This window comes from Scyliorhinus torazame, chromosome 10, assembly GCF_047496885.1.
Source record: "Scyliorhinus torazame isolate Kashiwa2021f chromosome 10, sScyTor2.1, whole genome shotgun sequence".
Lineage (NCBI taxonomy): Eukaryota > Metazoa > Chordata > Chondrichthyes > Carcharhiniformes > Scyliorhinidae > Scyliorhinus > Scyliorhinus torazame.
The window spans coordinates 172,883,473-172,907,885 of NC_092716.1; the positions used below are offsets into that span (position 1 = coordinate 172,883,473).

The 24,413-nt window shown below is 48.1% G+C and overlaps 1 protein-coding gene across 5 annotated transcripts in view; it reads left to right on the forward strand.

Moving 5' to 3' along the window:
- Positions 1–24,413, forward strand: part of LOC140431041 (oxysterol-binding protein-related protein 8-like) — a 224,053-nt gene that overhangs the window by 160,858 nt on the left and 38,782 nt on the right. For all 5 annotated transcript variants that reach the window (XM_072518948.1, XM_072518950.1, XM_072518947.1 and 2 more), the window contains 4 exons: positions 77–239; positions 5,744–5,978; positions 9,305–9,489; positions 21,187–21,268. In XM_072518948.1, the coding sequence (XP_072375049.1) occupies positions 77–239; positions 5,744–5,978; positions 9,305–9,489; positions 21,187–21,268 (665 nt within the window). The remainder of the gene's footprint in view (positions 1–76; positions 240–5,743; positions 5,979–9,304; positions 9,490–21,186; positions 21,269–24,413) is intronic.

Consider the following 24,413-nt stretch of genomic DNA (forward strand, 5'->3'; position numbering starts at 1 on the left):
CATTCATTTTCCTGCATGTTATGTGATGTATATTTCTTGATTTATTCCTGACTTTTTTTCTTTTGTCTCTCCTTAGGTCGATGTTGGATGGATGCTCTGGAGTTAGCTCTGCGGTGTTCCAGTCTTCTCAAGCGCAATACAGTTAAGGATGGGGATCTTAACTGCTCAATGGATGCAACTCACACAGGACTATACAGTCTGCTACGAGGCTTCAGTCCCACTCACCAAGAACTCTTCCAGTATGTGTTCAGTCTCAGACTCATATATTGACTTATTTCAGTGGGCCGTAGAGTGTGGATGTGGCGGGAGGCAACTAGTACTGACATTAAAGTTCATTAATTGATCACAGTCTGAGATATGGCAGGATCAGTGTACACTATGGTTAAGAATGGCTAATGGAACAATGACCATAGTAATGGTTGGGCATTAGAGGGTACAAGTGATGATCAGCATGTGTATTTTGCACTGGACATTGCAGCATAACTGATAGGTATTGTAGACCATGGGATAGAATCCATGGTGAGATCTCAACATTATAACGTATGACCCAGTTCCCCCACATAAATCAATCCCTGCTACAGGAGCTGGGAGTTGTATATCAATGGGTATTACAAAGACAAAAGTAGAATATGATAATTCCAGAATGGAATGTGAATGGGAGAAACTGGTGGGGATATGGAGGGTGGATGGGGGTGTGGGAAAGGGAATGTGGCAGACAGGCATGGTGCTGATAAAATATCGAGTTGCTTATGTCACTGTTCAGCTCAGAGGACTGCAGCATGGCCAGGAAGAAAATAAACAGTCTTCCATAAAACCATAAGACCATAAGACATAGGAGCGGAAGTAAGGCCATTCGGCCCATCGAGTCCACTCCACCATTCAATCATGGCTGATTTCAACTCCATTTACCCGCTCTCTCTCCATAGCCCTTAATTCCTCGAGCAATCAAGACTTTATCAACTTCTGTCTTAAAGACACTCAACGTCCCGGCCTCCACCGCCCTCTGTGGCAATGAATTCCACAGACCCACCACTCTCTGGCTGAAGAAATTTCTCCTCATCTCTGTTCTAAAGTGACTCCCTTTTATTCTAAGGCTGTGCCCCCGGGTCCTAGTCTCCCCTGCTAATGGAAACAACTTCCCTACATCCACCCTATCTAAGCCATTCATTATCTTGTAAGTTTCTATTAGATCTCCCCTCAACCTCCTAAACTCCAATGAATATAATCCCAGGATCCTCAGACGTTCATCGTATGTTAGGCCTACCATTCCTGGGATCATCCGTGTGAATCTCCGCTGGACCCGCTCCAGTGCCAGTATGTCCTTCCTGAGGTGTGGGGCCCAAAATTGCTCACAGTATTCTAAATGGGGCCTAACCAATGCTTTATAAAGCTTCAGAAGTACATCCCTGCTTTTATATTCCAAGCCTCTTGAGATGAATGACAACATTGCATTTGCTTTCTTAATTACGGACTCATCCTGCAAGTTTACCTTTAGAGAATCCTGGACTAGGACTCCCAAGTCCCTTTGCACTTCAGCATTATGAATTTTGTCACCATTTAGAAAATAGTCTATGCCTCTATTCTTTTTTCCAAAGTGCAAGACCTCGCACTTGCCCACGTTGAATTTCATCAGCCATTTCTTGGACCACTCTCCTAAACTGTCTAAATCTTTCTGCAGCCTCCCCACCTCCTCCATACTACCTGCCCCTCCACCTATCTTTATATCATCGGCAGAATGCCCCCAGTCCCGTCATCTAGATCGTTAATATATAAAGAGAACAGCTGTGGTCCCAACACTGAACCCTGCGGGACACCACTCGTCACCGGTTGCCATTCCGAAAAAGAACCTTCCGTCCAACTCCAGAACTGCTATCCAATTTCTGACCATTTAAATATCAGTCCTGGGCATTTCTGCTAAATTCATAAATGGTTTCTTCTGCACAGGCAACATCCACCTGTTTTTCAAAACTTTCAAAGTCCATACGGCCCATCTTGACCTCTACCACTAGGATCCTACCTGCAACCTCCTTATATGTGTTGTTCCCCATCTCCTTGTCCGCCTGTTCCCTTCAGTCTGGTTTCTGTTCTTTTCCCAGGAATGCAACAGCCTCAGTCAAATTCATAAACAATATCCTGTGTGACTGTAATGGTGGAGTACCCTCTTTGACCTCTCCATGATGTTTATCATGGCAAGGACATCTTCCTATTACACTACTTCTTCAGCTGCATTGTAGTGTGCTTACAAGGCTCGACTCTTACATCTCTTTTACAGCCAATGCATCGCCTGATGTTTGCTTCTCCTCCTGTCCCCACATCTCTAAAGTTGTGCAAGGTTTGATCCTCGGTCCTCTTCTTTCTCATTTACATGTTATCCCAAGGTGACATTATCCACAATCATAAATTAATATGTATGCAAATAACAAATTCTGCAACTGAGAGCGTGGCAGTGCAATTAGTTTCAGATTAAATGGAAGAAAGGTCAAATACAGACATGATGTGATTGATGAATGACATTCTGTGCTTTACATTTCTGTGGTTTTATAATTGGACAGCCCTTGACTCCATAGCTACCTCTGCACTGGCAAACTTGAACACTCAGAAGCCAAGAAAGCATTGCTTTTGTCCTCCACCAACACTTTCTTTCCTCTGCCTCAGCACTAATTGAGGCTAAACCAGGCTGCGTGCAATGTCAACATTATTTTCAACACCCCACTGGGCTTCATATCCCATGTTCTATCCACAAGCATATCCAGTCTTTGCAGCTATCCACAACCCACCAATAGCACTATATTTTGTCATCATTTTTGTCATCTCTGGACTTTATTTCTCTGTAACCTTCCACCAGTCTTTTATCTTTCACTCTCCAAAATCCATATTCCTCTCTCATCCAGAACAATGCCAGCTGCATTGTGCTGTATGCACAAAGCCATGCTCACCCATCACGCTGTCCTCACCAATCAGCTGTAGCTCCCAGATCTCAATGGATCAAGGCTCTCCAAGGCCCTGTTCCACCCTGCCTCTACAACCTAAAACTTGCGTGTTATGTTCTTTGCCCCACCCCTTTCCCTTCCACCTTAAACAGTTGTTGGCTGTTGTGCATTTCACTACCTCCATTCTACCTTAGGTGGAAGATCCTTACGAGCATACAAATTAGGAGCAAGAGTAGGCCATTTAGACTCTTGAACCTTCTTTGACATTTGATAAAACCATGGCTGATTAGATTGTGGCCTAAATTCCACTTTCATGTCTACCCCCTATCCCCATGGATTCCCTTGTCAGTCAAGAATCTATCTAATTCAGCTTTAAAAATGTTCAATGACACAACCTTCACTGCTCCCTGGGGAAGGGAATTCCAATGACCTCAAAATGATCCTCATCTCCATCTTAAGTGGGAGACCCTATATGTCCCTGAGTGCTAGTCTCCCCGACAAGGGGAAACATCCTCTCAGCATCCACGCTGTCAATTCCCCTCATGATCTTATATGTTTCAATAAGATCATCTCTTCTAAACTCCAGTGGATACAGGCCCAACCTGTCCAACCTTTCCTTATAGGATAACACCTTCATCCCAGAAATCAGTCAGCTGAACCTTTTCTGAACACCTTTGAATGCTATTATATAATTTTTCAAATAAGGGGACCAAAACTGTAAAAAGTATTCCAGATGTGGTCTTACCCAGTCCCTATCCAATTGTCGCAAAACGTCCCTACTTCCATGTGCCATTCCATTGCAATAAATGACAACATTCCATTTGCCTTCACAATCACTTACTCTACCTGCATACTAATATTCTGGGATTAATGTACCAGAACATCTAGATCCCTCTATTTCGCAGAGTTGCAATCTTTCTTCATTCAAATAATATATAATACATAATACTATACCGACGTTCCTGTTCCTTCTGCCACATTGCACTAGTTCCCATTTCCCCACATTATACTCTGACAGTTTTTTTGCCCACTCACTTAACCTATCTAAAATCCTTTGTAGACTCTTTTGGGCTACATATTACATGGGCGGAATTCTCCCCTAACCGGCGGGGCGGGCCATACCGGTGCCGAGGAGTGGCGTGAACCACTCCGGCGTCGGGCCGCCCGGAAGGTGAGGAATCCTCTGCACCTTCAGGGGCTAGGCTGGCGCCGGCGGAGTTGGCGCCACACCAGCCGGTGCCGAAGTGCTTGGCGCCGTGCCAACCGGCGCCGAAGGGCCTCTGCTGGCTGGCATGAGAAGGCGCATGCGCTGGGAGCGCCAGCGTGTTCTGGCGTGATCCCAGCTCATGCGCAGGGGGGTTCTTCTCCGCACCGTACATGGCGGACTGTTACACCAGCCGGCAGGAGGGAAAGAGTGCCCCCACGGCACAGGCCCACCCGTGGATCGGTGGGCCCCGATCGCGGGCCAGGCCATCGTGGGGGCCAGATCTCCCCCCCCCCCGAGGACGCTGCAGGCCGCCCGCAGAGCCAGGTCCCGCCGGTACGGACCTGTTGTAATAAAGGCCGGCGGGACCCGCAGAAAACGGGCGGCAACCCGGCCCATCGCGGGCCGGAGAGTCGCCGGGGAGGCCCACTGCCAATGGCTCCCGAACGGCGCGGCGTGAACCCCGCCCCTGTCGAAAAACCGCCGCTGGAGAATCCGGCGGTGGGGCGGGATTCATGCTGCCCCCCCCCCGGCGATTCTCCAGCCCGGCGGGGGGGTCGGAGAATCCCGTCCCATGTTCCTGCTGAATATGTTTTCGGCAGGGGAACGAGTAAAATAGGGTGGATTATTTTCTCAAAGAACTTTTTTTTTTAATGTAATTTGATTTTTCTTTCACAAAACACTGTTGACTCTGCCCAGTTGTCCTGCTCTAACCTCCTTAATAATTGATTTTAGTGTTTTCCCTATGGCAGAAATTAGGCTAACTGGCCTATGGTTAACTGCTTCCTATATCCTTCCTTTCCTGAATAGAGGACTCACGTTCACTATTTTCCAATCTAATGGGACCTTTGCAGAATCAAGATAATTTTGGAGAATTTAACCTATGCATTAAACTATCTCTGTAACCACTTCTTTTAGGACCTAGGATGAAGTCACTCAGCTCCTGTGACTTGTCAGTTTTAGTTCTAATAGATTCCACCCTTTCCCTGGTGATTGTCTGGTTTTAAGTTTCTTGCTCCCTTTAAAAACATTTTGAAGGTGCTGTATGTCTCTTCTGTAGTGAAGACAGGTACTGTCTGTTCAATGCTTCCACAATTTCCTTATTTCCCAATATGAATTCATAAACTGCCACTCTAGGGGACACATGCTCACTTTAATTACTCTTTTCCTTTTTAAATACTTGTTGAAACTCTATCTCTTTTTGTATTTCTAGCCAGATTTCACTCATACTCTAATTTACCCCTTTTTAGAAAATGTTAAGTCATTCTTTGCTGCTTTTAAAACCGGGCCAATCTTCTGAGCTACCACTAATCTTCACGGAATTGTAAACCTTTTCATTCAATTTGATTCTTTAACTTCCTTAATTGGCCATGGATGGTGCATCCTTCTCCCTAGATTCTTTCTTTCTCATTGGCCTGCATCTTTGCTGACCATTATGAAATATCAGCTGCCGTTGCTGCAGCCTCTGAAACTTCCATTCTGAACCCTTCATTTTCTACTTCTCTCTCTGCCTCAAAATATTTTCTTAAAATTCACTTGTGTAGATTGACAATGATTTTGGCAATATTTGTTATCCTTAGACTTATCTCTTATTTTCTGTCCTTTTAAGTTTAAGTGATGCTGAGTTTGCAAATCACATGCAATACAAAGACTCTGATATGTACTCCGACAAATCGGACCGAGAGAATGATCCTCACCACGAGGAGCTGGAAAATGACACAAATGAAAAGAGCAGCAGGAGTGAGGAAAGTGACACAGACCTATCCGAAATCCATGGAGAGATGAGCAGAAAGGACTTGTCAGAGACAACTTATGTGGCAGAAAATTCAGAGGAGTTTGGAGAAGTAAGTGCGGTAGAGCAGAGATTCTGTATCATGTGGTAATGGCATTTAACAAGTTATTTTCCTCGTGACCATGGGCGAGATTCTCCGACCCCCCACTGGGTCGGAGAATTGCCGGGGGCTGGCGTGAATCTCGCCCCCGCCGGTTGTCGAAGTCTCCGGCACCGGAGATTCGGCGGGGGCGGGAATCGCGCTGTGCCGGTTGGCGGGCCCCCCCGCGCGATTCTCCGGCCCGGAAAGGCCAAAGTCGCGCCGCTAAAATGCCTGACCCGCCGGCGTAAATTAAACCACCTACCTTACCGGCGGGACAAGGCGGCGCGGGCGGGCTCCGGGGTCCTGGGGGGGGCGCGGGGCGATCTGGCCCCGGGGGGTGCCCCCACGGTGGCCTGGCCCGCGATCGGGGCCCACCGATCCACGGGCGGGCCTGTGCCGTGGGGGCACTCTTTCCCTTCCGCCTCCGCCACGGTCTCCACCATGGCGGAGGCGGAAGAGGCTCCCTCCACTGCGCATGCGTGGGAAGCTGTCAGCAGCCGCTGACTCTCCCGCGCATGCGCCGCTCGGAGATGTCATTTCCGCGCCAGCTGGCGGGGCACCAAAGGCCTTTTCCGCCAGCTGGCGGGGCGGAAATTCGTTCGCCGCCGACCTAGCCCCTCAAGGTTGGGGCTCGGCCCCCAAAGGTGCGGAGCATTCCGCACCTTTGGGGCGGCGCGATGCCCGTCTGATTTGGGCGCCAGTCGGCAGACATCGCGCCGTTTCCGGAGAATTTCGCCCCATTTATCCTTGGGAACATTTCTGAGCACATGATTTCCAAAATGGCAATCGTTGAAGACCAGGCTCCCATTTGGATGTTTTAGTGACAAGAAATATACATAGCTTAGGTGAGTGGGCCAAAATTTGACAGATAATAATAATAATCACTTATTGCCACAAGTAGGCTTCAATGAAGTTACTGTGAAAAGCCCCTAGTCGCCACATTCCGGCGCCTGTTCGGGGTGGTCGGTACGGGAATTTAATGTGGATAAGCGTGAGGTTATCCATTTTGGGCGGAGGAATAAAAAAACAACTTATTATCTCACTTATTATCTAAATGAAGAGCGACTTCAAAATGCTTGTGTGGAGGGACCTGGTGGTCCTCGTGCATGAATTGCAGAAAGTTAGTATGCAGATGCAGCAGATAATAAGGAAGGCAAATGGAATATTGGCCTTTATAACTAAAGGAATAGAGTATAAAAGAAGGGAGGTGCTGTTGCAACTGCATAGGGCATTGGTGAGACCACATCTGTTGTACTGCACACAATTTTGGTCCTCTTACTTGAGGAAGGATTTAAATGCATTAGAGGCGGTTCAGAAAAGGTTTAGTAGATTGATTCCAGGGATGAATCGCTTGTCGTTTGAAGAGAGATTGAGCAGTTTAGGCCTATACTTGCTGGAGCTGAGAAGAATGAGAGGAGATCGAATTGACGTTTACATGACGCTAAAGGGGATGAACTGGATAGATGTAGAGCGGATGTCTCCCCTTGCTGGACATTCTAGAATGAAAGGCCATAGCTTGAGGCTAATATGTAGCAGATTTAAAAAAGAAATGAGGAGGAATTATTTCATTCAAAGGGTCGTGATCCTTTGGAATTCTCTACAGTAGAGTGCAGTGGACACTGGGATACTAAACAGATTTATGGAGGTAGATAGATTTTTAATTAGTAGCGGGAGAAGGGTTAAGGGGAACATGCAGGTAGGTGGAGTTGAGGCCGAGATGAGATCAACCAGGCTCGAGGGGCTGAATTGCCTACACCTAGTTCTTATGTTCCAAGATATTGCATCAAAGCAGAAGGAAGCAAGTTTAGAAAGTGTATGAACTGAAAGGTACATTGTATTTAGAAAGCTGTTTGAAAATGGGGTGAAGACATACAGTTTGAGGTTAAACGTAATCCATAGAACCATAGAATCCCCACAGAGCAGAAAGAGGCCATTCGGCCTATCAAGTCTACACTGACCTTCTGAAAGAGTGTACCCAACCTAGTCCCACTCCACCACCCTATCCCCGTAATCCCACCTAATTTGCACATGCCTGGACACTAAAGGGCAATTTTATCATGGCCAATTCACCAAACTGTACCTCTTTGGACTGTGGGAGGAAACCGGAGCACCTGAAGGAAACCCACGCAGACATTGGGAGAACATGCAAACTCCACACACATTTACCCAAGGCTAGTGGAATTGAACCCGGATCCCTGGTGCCGTGAGGCAGCAGTTCTAACCACTGTTCCACCGTACCGCAATCATTTTATTTGTATTTTAAAATCCCCTCCTTTCTTGAAGCTAATTCTCACAGAGCACAGCCTCATGGATGCTGAGTGCCCTCTGCTACCTTGCCCAAGTTTCTACTTTTCACTTTGAATCCAGACATTGATTGTCACCAGGTTAGTTAACCGCAAGGGCTGAGTTGATCCTATCCTCATGTACATGTTCCTACAGGGGTCATTAGATAATGGTTAGGTTTCAGAATCATGACTCCAAATTTTCTGTTCCACACAAACACAGGAGAGTCATCTAAGATGCTGGGGAAGTTTCTCTCACTGGGTCTGAAGGAAGAGCCCATATGTTACTGACAGGTTCATAGCTCTTGAAGGTGAAGTCGAAGGTGGACAGGGTGGTGAAGAAGGCGTTCAGCATGCTAGGTTTTATTGGTCAGAAATAGAGTACAGGAGTTGGGACGTCTTGTTGAAGTTGTACAAGACATTGGTAAACCCATACAATGGAATACTGTGTTCAGTTCTGGTCACCCTATTATAGAAAGGTTCTTGTTAAACTAGAAAGAGTGCAGAAGAGATTTACGAGGATGCTACCAGAACTTGATGGGCTGAGTTATAAGGAGAGTCTGGATAGGCTGGGACTTTTTCCATGGAGCATAGGAGGCTTAGGGGTGATTTTATAGAGGTCTATAAAATAATGAGGAGCATAGAGAAGGTAGATAGTTGATACCTTTTCCCAAAGGTAGAGGAGTCTAGAACTAGAGGGCACAGGTTTAAGGTGAGAGGGGAGAGATACAAAAGAGACCAGAGGGGAAATTTCTTCACACAGAGGATGGTGAGCATCTGGAACGGGCTGCCAGAGGCCGTGGTAGAGGTGGGTCCAATTTTTTCCTTTAAAAAGCAGTTTGACAGTTACATGGACAGGGTGGGTAGACAGTTACATGGGCAGGGTGGGTACAGAGGGATATGGGCCAAATGCAGGCAAATGAGAGTAGCTTAATGATGGAAACTGGGCGGCATGGACAAGCAAACATCCATGACTCTATGACAACAACGTGATTTTTTTTTTTGGGTCTATAGATTGGTGAAACCACTCAGACTGAAACAGTGACTGAAGAAAACAAGAGTCTGATGTGGACAGTGTTGAAGCAGCTACGACCTGGAATGGACCTATCACGAGTTGTATTACCAACCTTTATCCTGGAGCCTCGCTCATTTCTGGACAAACTGTCTGACTATTACTACCACTCTGACCTACTGTCTCAGTAAGTGACCACTTCCTGCACTACGGAAGCTCTCGCCAACATTTGACCAGAATCAGCATTCCCAGATGTGGTTGATTATTACGTCGTTCAGAAGATGTTGCAATTAGCAGTCGTTTGCAGCCTATAGATGTGAGCAGTCTCACATTTTATGTTTTAGTGGAATCATACTATTGTAGTTTAAGAAATTTTGAAAGAATGCATTCAAGTGCCAGATTTTGAACCATGTAATGTTGTGCCTAGTGGTTTCATCTGTTCCCGTAGCGAGTTATTTTCTGGAACAAGCTGCTAGCCTGTCACCGGACGCCTATAGCTTGAAGGGCACCACTCTGCATCAAGCTGTCTGACCAGTAGCCTCTCCCACAGTCTGACCACCTGCCACTTAAAAAATATTTTTTTTTAGGGCAGCATGGTGGCAACAATGGTTAGCACTGTTGCCTCACGGCGCTGAGGACCGGGATTTGATCCAGGCCCCGGGTCACTGTCCGTGTGGAGTTTGCACATTCTCCCCGTGTCTGTGTGGGTCTCACTCCCACAACCCAAAAATGTGTAGAGTAGGTGGATTGGCCTGTCAAATTATCCCTTAATTGGAAAAAAATAACTGGATACTCTAAATTTATAACAAAATATATATATATATTTTTATTAAAAGCTTTTACAAAAGAACAAAACAGAATAATACGCAACAGATGCTACAAGTTATCAAACAGAAAGAATACAATAAACAATCAACACACCCAGTTCTCCCCCCACCCCCCCTCCCCATCAGCTAAAAAGGAAACCCCCCTTTTTAAAAAAAAAAAAATTTTTATTAAAGGTTTTCATAAAATATCAATAACAAAATGAGAAAGAAAAAAGAACCCAACAGGGTTAAGTACAAAACACAATCTAAAAAAGCAACCCCCCAAACCCCTCCCCCCCTGTACATAAATAATACATTAACACCCTGACTTAATACAACAGGTGTATACACCCCCTCAGACCCTCCAGTGTAAATAACATAAACAAAAATAAAGTAAACCCCCCCCCACCCCCCGAGCTGCTGCTGCCATTGACCAATGTCTATCATTCTGCCAGAAAGTCTAAGAACGGTTGCCACCGCCTAGGGAACCCTTGTACCGACTCTCTCAAGCAAATTTTACCCTCTCCAATTTAATGAACCCTGCCATATCGCTGATCCAGGATTCCACGCTTGGGGGCCTCGCATCTTTCCACTGAAGGAGAATCCTTCGGCGGGCTACCAGGGACGCAAAGGCCAGAATTCCGGCCTCTTTCACCTCCCGGCTCCTCTGCCACCCCAAATATTGCGAGCCCCCAGCCCGGTTTGACCCTAGATCCTACCACCCTCGACACCGTCCTCACTACGCCCTTCCAAAATTCCTCCAGTGCTGGGCATGCCCAGAACATATGGGTGTGATTTGCTGGGCTCCCTGACACCTAACACACCTGTCCTCACCCCCAAAGAACCGGCTCATCCTTGTCCCGGTCATGTGTGCCCTGTGCAGCACCTTAAACTGTATGAGGCTGAGCCTCGTGCACAAAGAGGAAGAGTTCACTCTCCCTAGGGCATCTGCCCACGTCCCCTCTTCGATCTCCTCTCCCAACTCCTCCTCCCACTTACCTTTCAACTCCACCACCGAGGCCTCCTCCTCCTCCTGCATCACCTGGTACGTTTCCGAGATCTTCCCCACACCCACCCACACCCCCCGAGAGCACCCTGTCCTGTACTGTGTGTGGCAGTAGCCGCGGGAATTCCACCACCTGCCGTCTGGCAAACGCCCTTACCTGGAAGTACCTGAAGGTGTTCCCTGCGTGGAGCCCGTACTTCTCCTCCAGCTCACCCAAGCTCGCGAACTTCCCATCCACAAACAGGTCCCCCAACTTTCGTATCCCTGCCCTGTGCCATCCGGAAAACCCTCCACTTGTTCTTCCTGGGACGAACCGGTGGTTCCCCCGTAATGGGGTCCACGCCGAGGCCCTAACTTCCGCCCTATGCCGCCTCCACTGCCCCCAAATTTTGAGGGCCGCCTCCACCACCGGGCTCGTGGTATACCTCCTTGGAGGGAGCGGCAGCGGTGCCGTTGCCAGCGCCCCCAGACTCGTACCCACACAGGACGCCGTCTCCAGCCTTTTCCATGCAGCCCCCTCCCCCACTTGCGCACCATCGTCGCAATGGCGGCCCAGTAGTACCCACAGAGGTTGGGCAGCACCAGCCCCCCCTATCTCTACTCTGCTCCAGGAACACCCTTCTCACCCTCGGAGTCCCTCGCGCCCACACAAACCCCATTATACTCCTGTTATACTTCGGGATAAACACAGGGAGGCACTGGAACAGGAACAAAAACCTTGGGAGCACCGTCATTTTGATTGACTACACCCTACCCGCCAGGGACAGCGGCAACGTGTCCCACCTCTTGAACTCCTCTTCCATTTGCTCCACCAGCCTTGTAAAGTTAAGCCTATGCGGGGCCCCCCAGCTCCTGGCCACCTGGACCCCCAAATATCTGAAGCTCCTCTCCACCCTTTTTAGTGGGAGCTCGCCAATCCCCCTCTCCTGGTCCCCGAGCTGAACTACGAACAGCTCGCTCTTCCCCATATTGAGCTTGTACCCCGAAAATTCCCCGAATTCCCTAAGGATCCTCATTACCTCTGGCATTCCTCCCACCGGGTCCGCCACATACAGCAGCAGGTCGTCCGCATAAAGCGACACCCTATGCTCCTCCCCAGCCCGCACCAACCCCATCCAGTTCCTTGACTCCCTCAGTGCCATAGCCAGGGGTTCAATCGCCAGTGCGAAGAGCAGGGGGGACAGGGGACACCCCTGTCTCGTCCCTCGGTGCAACCAAAAGTACTCGGACCTCCTCCTATTTGTGGCCACACTCGCCATCGGGACCTCATACAACAGCCTAACCCACCTGACAAACCCTCCCCAAACCCGAACCTCTTCAGCACCTCCCACAGGTACCCCCACTCTACCCTATCGAAGGCTTTCTCAGCGTCCACCGCCACCACTATCTCCGCCTCCCCCTCCCTCGCCGGCATCATGATAACGTTCAAAAGCCTCCGCACATTCGCGTTCAACTGTCTGCCCTTCACAAACCCCATCTGGTCCTCATGGATGATCTGCGGCACACAATCCTCAATCCTCGTGGCTAAGACCTTCGCCAGCACCTTGGCATCTACATTTAGCAAGGAAACCGCCTCAGGATCAAGGAGATCAGTGCCCGGGACATCGTTGGGGGTAAAGCAAACCCCTGCCTTGCCTCATTAAAGGTCCTAACTAACAGCGGGCCCAACAGGTCCATAGATTTTTTATAGAACTCGACCGGGAAACCATCTGGCCCCGGTGCCTTCCCCACCTGCATGCTTCCTATCCCTTTGATCAGCTCCTCCAGCCCAATCGGGGCCCCCAGTCCCGCCACCAGTCCCTCTTCCACCTTTGGAAACCTCAATTGGTCCAGGAAACGGCCCATCCCTCCCTCCTCCCGTGGGGGCTCGGATCGGTACAATTCCTCGTAGAAGTCCCTGAAGACCCCATTGATGCCAACCCCACTCCGCACCACGCTCCCTCCCCTGTCCTTAACTCCCCCGATCTCCCTAGCTGCGTCCCGCCTTTTCCCCATACTCATAGACCGCCCCCTGGGCCTTCCTCCACTGCACGTCCGCCTTCCTGGTGGTCACCAGGTCGAATTCGGCCTGGAGGCTGCGCCTCTTCCTCAACAATCCTTCCTCAGGCTCTTCCGCATACCTCCTGTCTACCCTCACCATCTCCCCCACCAGCCTCTCCCTCTCCCCCCACTCCCTCCGCTCCTTGTGGGCCCTGATGGAGATCAGCTCTCCCCTCACCACCGCCTTCAGTGCCTCCCATACCATCCCCACTCAGACCTCCCCGTTGTCGTTGGTCTTAAAGTACCTCTCTATACTTCCTCGGACCCGCTTGCTCACCTCCTCGTCCGCCAACAGCCCCACCTCCAAGCGCCACAGCGGGCGCTGGTTCCTCTCCTCCCCATCTCCAAGTCCACCCAATGCAGGGCGTGGTCCAAAATGGCTGGAAAACCCCCTTAACTACTGGTGGTGACCAACTCCTGGAAAAAGGAAATGAAAGGCCCTCATCTTTGGTAGAACCCTTCGACCGACTTTCTATCGGTGACTTGACTTTCTCAAAATGTGGAACCTCCATGAGGTCACCCAACCAGACCGAGCCACTGGACGGCGTAGGAGACCTCCACCCAAGCAGAACTCGCCTCCGGGCTATTATCAAGGCAAAGGTGAGGACATCCGTCTTCACCCCCGTTTGCAGCCTGGCGGGTCCGAGACCCAGAAAACGGCCACCAGTGGATATGACTCCAGATTGACATTAAAAATCTCTGACATGGTGTTAAAGAAGGAGACCCAAAAGCTTAACAATTTGGGACATAACCAGAATAGGTGCATATGATTAGCCGGCCTCCGAGAACACCGCTGACATCTGTCATCCACCCCCAACAAAAAAATCACATCCTCACCTTGGTCAGATGAGGCCTGTGCACCACCTTGAACTGGACCAAAGTAAGTAGAGCACAGGGGAACGTGGATTTGGCCCAAGTAGAGCCTCACTCCACACCTCTTCATCCAGAATAGGACCCAATTCACCCTCCCATTTTATCTTCACCTCATCCAACAGAACCGATCCGCTGACATGATCTGGCCATAAGTACTCAAATGCTCCTCCCACTAGACCCGGCCAAAGATAAAATCCTCTTCAACAGGGAGGACGGTGCAGGGGAAGAGAAGGAATAGTCTTCTGCAAAAAATCACAAATCTGGAAGAATCTGAACAAATTGGTCCCAGGGCATTAAAATATTTCCGACGGCTTCCGGGTGCGGCGATGACCAGCTGAGTCGCACGTTTCGGCAGCTCCTGGTGGAACGGACTTTTGGGCTCTTAATAAGAGGGGGTGGGGGGGGGGACCAGAAGGACTCTCAGGGTTGTTAATATATATGTATAATATGTATAGGTCGTTGCTATAAATAATTGTATATTGGACTGTTAAATCATATTTTTGGAGAGTGTTTATCTGAGACAAGGCAGTTTTCGTTTTTGTTATATATTATCTATTCTTTGTTTATAAAACAGGTCATTGTTACTTATACTGTTATATTATTGTGTAAAGGATACACAATGTACTGTGATGGTTGACCAAAAATTTTCAATCAAATATTTTTTTTTTTTAATATTTCCGACAGCGCCTCAAAACTGGCAAACCTTCCCTCCACGAACAAGTCCCGAAACCTTTCTAGACCCTTCCCCTCCTACGTCTTAAACGTCAAGTCCAAGCTTGCTGGCACAAAGAGAGGATTACTACAGACATGGACTAACAAAGAAATGGAGCTCAATTTAAAATGCTGTCTAAATTCCATCCAGAGTCTCAGGGTGGACACCACTATCGAATTCAAAGAAAATCTAGCAGAGAGAACGGAAATAATGCAGTCACTAACGCACCCAAACTAGAGCCCCTACTAGAATTCGCCTCCAATTGCCCCCAAATGGAATCCAGATCATTAAGCCACCCCAGTACTTTCTCAATATTAGCAGCTCAATTATAAAATAACAAATTAGGCAAAGTTAACCCATCCTCTGGAGAAACATCTTATGAATCTTTGGGGTCTTGTCCACTCAAATAAAAGAGGGCACTAACTTGTTAACTCTAGCAAAAAGGATTGAGGAAGAAAAATGGGGAGACACTGAAAAATAAACAACATCCTCAGGAGGACATTCATTCTAATAGTCTGGACCCTGCCTGCCAAGGAGAGGGAAAGGTTGTCCCACTTCTGCAATTCAGACTTGACCCCATTCACCAGATGAACATAATTTAATTTATGGAATGAGGCCTAGTCGTGGCCACCCGGATTCCCAGATGTCGAGAGCTAGATCTGGCAAGGTAAAAAGGCAACATCCCCAGATGGACTCCCCTCCCCAAAGGATTGATCGCAAAGTATTGCTCTTGTCCAAATTCAACTTATATCCAGAGAAAGAGCCAAAACTCTAGCTTCATTATCTCATCCTTAATGGAAACTGGGTTCATAATATGAAGAAGCAGATCATCTGCTTACAAGGACACCTTATGCTCCCTCCATCCCTGACTTATTCCCTTCGAGTTACTGGAGGTTCTTAACGCTATGGCCAGTGGATCAATTGCCAAAGCAAACAGAAGTAGAGGTAATGGACATCCCTGCCTCTACCCCTGTTCAACGGAAAATACTCCAACCTCAATACATTAGTGTGGACACTAGCAGTTGGAGCCCGAAACAGCAAACAAATCCACGATATGAACTTTTGCCCAAAACCAAACCTCCCAAAAATCTCAAAGTCCGAATGGCCTCCTTCTGCACTATAGCCATTCTATGATTCTGTGGTATATCCCCACTCCACCCTATTGAACGCTTTTTTGCCATCCATGTACAGAATCACCTCTGGTTCAGGCACAAGATAGGTCAGCAGTCGACCTACCTCTGCTGACCCTTAACAAAGCCTGCCTGGTCTTCCGCGATCACCTCTGGAAGGCAGTGCTCCAACCGCAGTGCCTTTTGTGGGCAATTTAACATCTGTATTTAAAAGCAAAATGGGACAAAATGACCCACATTCCACTGGGTTCTTGTCCTTCAGGATCAGGGAAATAGAGGCCTGCACCAATGTGATGGGTAACGAGCCCCGGGACAAGGAGTCATTAAACATATTAATGGGATCAACTGACCCGCAAACGTCTTGTAAAACTCAATGGGGAATCCATCAGTGCCAGGAGCCTTACTGTCTGCATTAACCCAATATATTTCATAATTTCCTCAGGATCCAACAGGGATTCCAACTCCTCCCGCCTCTCTCTCCACCAACGGAAAGGACAATGCTATCCAAAAATGTCACCATGGCCGAACCCTCCTCTGGGGGCTCCGATCTATAGAGATCCCTATAGAATGTTTTGAAGCAGCATTGACTTTAGGCAGGATGGAAACCAACCTGCTGCCCGAGTCCTTTATCTGCACAATCTCCCGAGAGGCAGCCTGACGCCTCAGCTGATCACCTAAAAAGCAACTGGCCTTTCCCCCCCATGGTCATAAAATGATCCCCTCGATCCTCTAAACTGGCTCACTGCCTTACCTGTTGATAGCAAATCAAACTACGTCTGTAACATTTTCCTTCTCACAAGTAACTCTGGGGAAGGGCCAAGCGAGTACTGATGGTTCACCTCCAGGATGGAGTGCATCAACCTCTGCTGCTCCCCCCTTTCCACGTGTGCCTTGTAAGAAATTATCTCCCCCCTAATGACCACGTTAAGGACCTCCCACAGCGTAGAAGGCAAGAGAGACTCACTTTTATTGAATTTGATATACTCCCCAATTGTGGAGGACATACAATCGCAAAAACCTTTGTCTACCAACAGCGTCATATTCAAACTCCATGCCAGGCGTTGGGAGGGACCTGACTCTCGGACCATATCCACAAAATGTGGAGCATGGTCTGAAATCACTATCGCCGAAAAACCCGTCGCCTTCACCCAGGGAAGGAGAGACTGTCTCCCCCCCCCCCCCCAACGATTAGCTGATGTGAATCCAAGTCAGGAATGGAGGCCAGCAACTTGTTAGCAAAACCTGTATCATTTGGTGCATAAATGTTAACCAAGACCACTAAGGTGCCCGCCAAGGACCCACTAACAATCAGAAATCTATCATTTGGATCGCCAAGATCCTAGCAGCTGAAAACTGAACACTTTTATTGATCAAAATTGCCGCCTCCGGGCCCTACCATCGAAACCAGAGTGAAATACCTGACCCATCCACCTCTTCTGCAACCTAGTCTGGTCCCTTACCTGCAAATGGGTTTCCTACAGAGGCACCATATGACCACTCAAACTTTTCAGGTGCGCAGATACCCTCAACCTTTTCACTGGGCCATTCAACCCTCATACATTCCAGGTGACCAGCCAAATTGGGGGCCTCCCACCCCCCTTGATCCGGCGTCAGCCATTTTCACCAAAAGGGGTCATCCATCAACTACTTGGAGAGGACAGGCACCAGGCCCACCCAAGATTGCCACCCATCCCACCAGCAAGACAAAACAAAGAAAAATCTGTATTCGCTGTCAGCAAGCTTTCCTTGTCCCCCCCCACCTCCCTACCTCCAAACAATACCCAAATGCACACACACATATCAGTGAGGTGAATGGAAATCCCAAAATGCCAATTCTACTAATCCTAATCTCAAACAGAACAAAAATAAATTTAAACTATGATAATGAGCTGCAGCTACCTCTACCGCTCCGCTCCTGCTAACTAGCTAACAATTCAGCTAGCAGGGCGGCCCCCGCCCAGAGTCAAGACAAATATTGACAGCAACAAAAAAGTAGAATAAAACCCCTTACAACCATTTCAACAGGGGGCCACATTTACCCATAACAATTATAACACCAAGAACAAAATCGCCCCATAACCTTCCTCGCCCAAATCCAACCTTTCAAGCCATCGACCCATCCAAGAACAAAGAAATGCGACATACACAAAATATCCCAACATCTTCCCACAGCACATACCCATCCCCAACATCCAAATACCACACATAAACCCTGATCACGCACCCAGCCCATGTTTTTTTACAAAAGCCCCTGCACCCACTGGCACTTCAAAAAAAGTCTTTTGACTCAAAGTTCACTCTGAACCTTGCCGGATACACCACCCCCAAATCCAACTCCATTCTTAAAGAGAGTGCCATAGATTTATTAAACGCCGCCCGTTTTCTCGCAAGCTCCACTCCAACGTCTTGATACATCCTGATAGCGTGACCTTCCCCGTTGCTCGATCCAGCTCGGGAGGCCACCCTCCCCCACCATCTTCCCAAACATCTTGGAGAAGTATTCTGTGCAAGTTGGGCCTTCCAGTCCCTCCGGCAACCCCACAATTCTGATATTCTGCCTCCTAGAATGATTCTCCAGATCATCCACTTTGGCCTTCAGTTCTTTATTGACATCGTTCTTTATTGACATTGGCCAAGTGTAACATCTCAGCTTCCAGATGGCAATCTGGTCACTGTGTTTCGAGAGAGCTGCCTCCACTCCCTTTATTGTGGCGCCATGCGCTTTTACCAACTTGTTGGTCTTTTTCAACGCTGACCGAATGGGAGCCAGAGCCTCTTCTATCGACCGCTTCTGCTTCACAAATTCCACTGCCAAGGTGCCAGTTGGCACCGAAACCATTAGTGGAGTGGACAGAGTCGCAGCACCACCCTCCAGCACCATTTTCTCCACCGAAGAGCCCCGAGAAGTCTCCGACTTCATCAACAAATTTCTTTCATTTGTTTTCCCTGGTTCATCTGGGTACCTCCCTTGTGTGGGCACCTTATCTCATCGATCAGATAGGATTTCAAACAGAAGTACCCCCAGAAACTGAACAAAAAGGGCAAAAAATTCAGTACTCTGGTGAGAGCCACCTCATGTGCGGCCTCCCTCTACATACTGTCTTACCATCCAGCCTTACCATCTGCCATTGACGTTTTGGAAGGATTTTGCAGATTGATACTCAATCTGTTAGGCACATTATGAATGCACCTTCCTTAGCCTGGGATGGGACTTGAACCCAGAACTTCTGGCTCAGAGGCAGGGGCGCTACCAGTTAATAAAGTATAGGGGTTCCTGCTATTTCTAAATAGATTACAAAAACCAGGAAATTGTATTAAACTTTTGGTATTCTTAAAACACAGTATGGCCTCAACAGGAGCACTGAGTGTCATACTGGACCAGTGAATACTGCTTTAAAAATTATTCCACTATCACAAATACCTAAGACTCTGAAGAATTTGGTGTGTAGGTTATTAGACCTGGTGCGGGATTCTCCGTAGCCCCGTGCCAAAATCGCATTTGGCGTGGGGGTGGAGAATCTATGTTTACGTGGGAATCGTGCCCGGCGCCGCTTCCACTTCACGCGCGGATTATGAGGCACGGCTGGGGGCCATTGACAGAGACCCCCCCCCGCAGCGATTCTCCGGGCAAAACTGGCCGAGTTCCCGACGGCGTGGTTCTAACCATGTATTGCCGGTCGAGAACTTCAGGTGGCGGCTGCGGACTCAGTCCGTGACTGCCCTGGTAGGGGGCGGGGGATTGAGCACTGGAGGGGCACCTCTTAGGCGGCCAGGGCAGCGATTGCGCGGCTCTGATCCACGGGCGTGCACCATCTCGGGGGGGGCGGGAGCCTACATTGTCGATGTCGGTCCGCGTCTGCCATGGCGCACGGCGCAGCCGCCACCGTGCGCATGCGCGGACTCCTGACCGGATGTGCGGTGGCCGTGTCCGCAGCCAGGGCTGCGAGAAGCACTCCGGGGCCCTGCTAGCCCCCTGCAGGTAAGTGAATCGCTCTTGACTTTTTAAAGGAAAGTCAAGAGTGAAACGCCAGCATTGTTACGCCGGCGTGGGGACATAACCCTATTTTTAGAGAATCCAACCCCTGGTTTGCAATTTAGCCCGCGGATCAATGAAGAGTTGCTTGTCTAAGTGGGTATGCATGTTATAAAATGTTATTGCCATTAAATTGCTGGTCTCACTGAAAGGGACTAAAACAATGGAGAAAATAAAATGGGGCGTGTTTCATTAGGACAATGCAGAGGGAACTTTGTACAATATCTAAATGTACTGAATATGGCTTGGGAGTACTTGATGTGTGGTATTGAAAAAGCCTTGCTTGCCACTTGACTTATGGTTAGTTGATGGGACAGAACTTAATTGCATATAATTTACAAAATTTAGTAACAACATAGAAATAAAGAAAGGCGAGAAAACTTGCAAATCAATTAAGTCATCATTCCAGCTGGTGATGGATGATTTGTTTTATACACAAGCTTAGTATAACTTTTGTACTCTGTCAATTTGTACCAGGTTCCCATATGCTTTATCTGCAATGTCTGCAACTTCTATGGCAGCCTGCAGTCATTCCAACCATGTTATGAAATCCTGGGGCTGGATTCTCCAGCCGTAAAAACTGTGGACTTTCATGCCAAAAAACTGGCGCGAAAGGGCCACATATTCTTAGCCCTGCAGGGGGCTAGCAGTGAACCATCGTAAAACTAGCAGCTTTTGCTGCAGACTATGTTCTATGTTCTATATATGGGCCCAGCACTTCCGAGTCAGAGGCCGCCCATGTGCACGGTGGCGGCCTCTAGCGGCCAGGCCGTGCTCCAGCAGCCAGGCCGTGCTCCATGGTGGACTCGGGGGAGGGGGAGGGGTGCTGGTCTCGATACTTACATCTTCTCTTGTAGTCCAGTATACCCTCCCTAGCATTCACAGGCAACTGAATTTTTTTTTAAAAAATGATAGAACCTATAGTTTGAGTAGAAGATGGAACCTCATTCAATGGTAAAGATGAAACTCCTCGTAATGCTAATTCTAATACCTTGAAAGAGAATTAAAATGCCATGAAGCCTGCGCCTAACTATGCTGTGCTATAGTCGGGCGTAATACTAACACTGGGTATCAAAAATGGAAATGTTATTTCACTCCTGGCATTTCTTTTGATATTCACCGAAGGTTTGTCCAGCAACAAATGGCTCGAAATGCTGAAGTTTATTTGAATGTTTTAGCTTCAAAAGGTGCTCAAGATTGGCAGACCATGAATGAATCTATAGTCCCTTGTCAGTAGTTTCCTGCATTTGAAGCTTCTGAAATCTGCTCTCCATTTTTCCCCAGAGCTGCCCTTGAAGAGAATGCATACAATCGAATGAAACAGGTTGTGAGATGGTACCTGTCTGGGTTTTACAAGAAACCCAAGGTAAGGCAATGTCAAGGGCAGTGGGGCAGTTACCGGGAGAAACAAGCTAAGGGGAAGTTTGATGGGTACAAGGATAAGTTGCCAGTGCGTAGGAAATTGAAGTGGTGGTACTGTACTCCGAGATATTTGTCCTTTGAAATTCATTTTGTACTTTGCAACCCTCATTATGACATCTGGTTGGGACTTCTATCAGCCTTCTAGAATTTGTTCAGCACATGTAATTCTGGACTAACCTTGCAAAACCTGAAGATGGGAGTGATGGGCAAGCAGTGCTGAGCAAATGACAAAATATGAGTAGCTGAATTTTTGACCTAGGAGTTTGTGCAAGATGGGAAGGGAGGACATCAGGCAAAATTAACTTAGTGGTGACAAAGCAGGGTGGGGCTGAGGTGGGAGGCTACCAATACTTCAGAGTGGAAGTAAATCATAGATTGGATGGAAGATTTGAAGGGGCAGGTAGGCAGTGGTGTAGCGGTATAGTATAGTAATCCAGAGACCCAGGATAATGATTTGGGGACCCAGGTTCGAATCCCACCACAGCAGGTAGTGGAATTTAAACTCAATAAAATATCTGGAGTTAAAAGTCCAATGATGACCATGAAACCATTGCCGATTGTTGTAAAAACCCATCTGGTTCATTCATATCCTTTAGGGAAGGAAATCTGCCAGCCTTACCTACATGTAACTCCAAACCCACAGCAATTGGCTGACTAGTAAATGCTCTCTGAAATGGCCTAGCAAGCCACTAAGTTGTATTCAACTGCTACGAAAACACACAAAATGAAACCGGACCACTTCTCTTCGATCCAGGCAGCGGAAACAACGGCAAACCAGACCTCTCGACCCTGCAAAGTCCTCCTTACTGACATCTGGGGGCTTGTGCCAAAGTTGGGAGACCTGTCTCAGAGACTAGTCAAGCGATAGCCTGACATAGTCATACTCTCAGAATCATGCCTTACAGATAATGACCCAGACACCACTATCACTATTCCTGGGTATGTCCTGCCTCACCAGAGGACAGACACCCAACAGAGGTGGTGGCAAACTGGCATACATTCGGGAGAAAGTTTCCCTCGGAGTCCTCAACACCGACTTTGGACCCTACAAAGTCTCATGGCTTCAGGTTAAACCTGGGCAAAGAAACCTCCTGCTAATTATCACGTACTGGCCACCATCAGCTGACGACTCAGCACTCCTCCATGTTGAACACCACCAGGAGGAAGACGGAGGGTGGCAAGGGCACAGAATATACTCTGGGTGGGGGACTTCAATTTCAATCACTAAGAGTGGCTCAGTAGTACCACCACATACCGAGCTGGCCGGGTCGTAAAGGACATAGCTGCTAGACTGGGACTGCAGCAGGTAGTGAGGGAACCAAGAGGGAAAAACATACTTGACATCAGGCTTACCAACCTGCCTGCTGCAGATGCATCTGTCCATGATAGTATCGGTAAAAGTGACCACCGCACATGTCCCTGTGGAGACAAAGTCCCATCTTCACACTGAGAATACAGTCCATCGTGTTGTGTGGCACTACTACTGTATTAAATGGGACAGACTTCGAACAGATCTAGTAACTCAAGATTGGACATGCATGAGACGCTGTGGACCATCAGCAGCAGCTGTGTATTCAATCACAATCTGCAACTCATAGCCCGTAATATCTCCCACTGCACCATTACCACCAAGCCAGGAGATAAACCCTGTTTCAGTGAAGAGTGCAGGAGAGCATGCCAGGAGCAACATTGATTGATTGATTTGATTTATTGTCACATGTACCAAGTACAGTGAAAAGTATTTTTCTGCGGCCGAGGGAACGTACACAGTACGTACATAGTAGACAAAGAAAATAATCAACAGAGAACATTGACAAATGGTACATCGACAAACAGTGATTGGTTACAGTGCAGAACAAGGGGCCAAACAAAGCAAATACATGAGCAAGAGCAGCACAGGGCATCATGAATAGTGTTCTTACAGGGGACAGATCAGTCCGAGGGGGGGATTCGTTGAGGAGTCTTGTAGCTGTGGGGAAGAAACTGTTCCCATGTCTGGATGTGCGGGTCTTCAGACCTCTATTACTTCTGCCTGATGGAAGAGTCTGGAAGAAGGCAATGCCTGGGTGGGAGGAGTCTCTGATAATGCTGTCTGCCTTCCTGAGGCAGCGGGAGGTGTATATAGAATCAATGTGAGGGTGGCAAGCTTGTGTGATACGTTGGGCTGAGTTCACCACACTCTGCAATTTCTTGCGATCCTAGACCGAGCAGTTGCCATACCAGGCAGTGATGCAGCCATATAAGATGCTCTCTATCGCACATCTGTAGAGATTTGTGAGAGTTGATGCAGACATGCCAAATTTCTTTAGCTTCCGTAGGAAGTAGAGACGTTGTTGGGCTTTCTTGACTGTTGCATCAACGTGAGTGGACCAGGACAGACTCTTGGTGATGGTGACCCCCAGGAACTTAAAGCTATCGACCATCTCCTCTTCGGAGCCATTGATGCAGACGGGAGTGTGTGTCGTGCTACGCATCCTGAAGTCGATGATCAGTTCCTTGGTCTTTCCCACATTTCTAAAGAGGTTGTTTTCGGTACACCATGCAACCAAGTGATTTATCTCTCTCCTGTAGTCTGATTCGTCGTTGTTTGAGATACGGCCCACCACAGTCGTATCATCCGCAAACTTATATAGATTGAGTTGGAGTTAAATCTTGCCACACAGTCATGTGTGTATAGGGAATACAGTAGAGGACTGAGCACACATCCTTGTGGGGCCCCGGTGTTTAGGACTAATGTGGAGGAGGTGCTGTAACTATTCTGACAGATTGCAATCTGTTGGTGAGGAAGTCAAGGATCCAGCTGCACAGGGAGGGGTCAAGTCCAAGATTGCAGAGTTTGGTTGTTAGTCTTGTCGGGATAATGGTGTTGAAGGCGGAGCTGTAATTGATGAACAGCAGTTTTACATTGACCTTCCTTCCAATATAAGGTCAGTAGTGGGGATATTTGCAGATGACTGCACAATGTGCAGCATCATTCCCGACTCCTCCATGTCCAAATGCAGCAAGACCTGGACAATATCCAGGCTTGGGCTGACAAGTGGCAAATTACAATTGTGCCACATAAGTGCCAGGCAATGGGCATCTCCTAC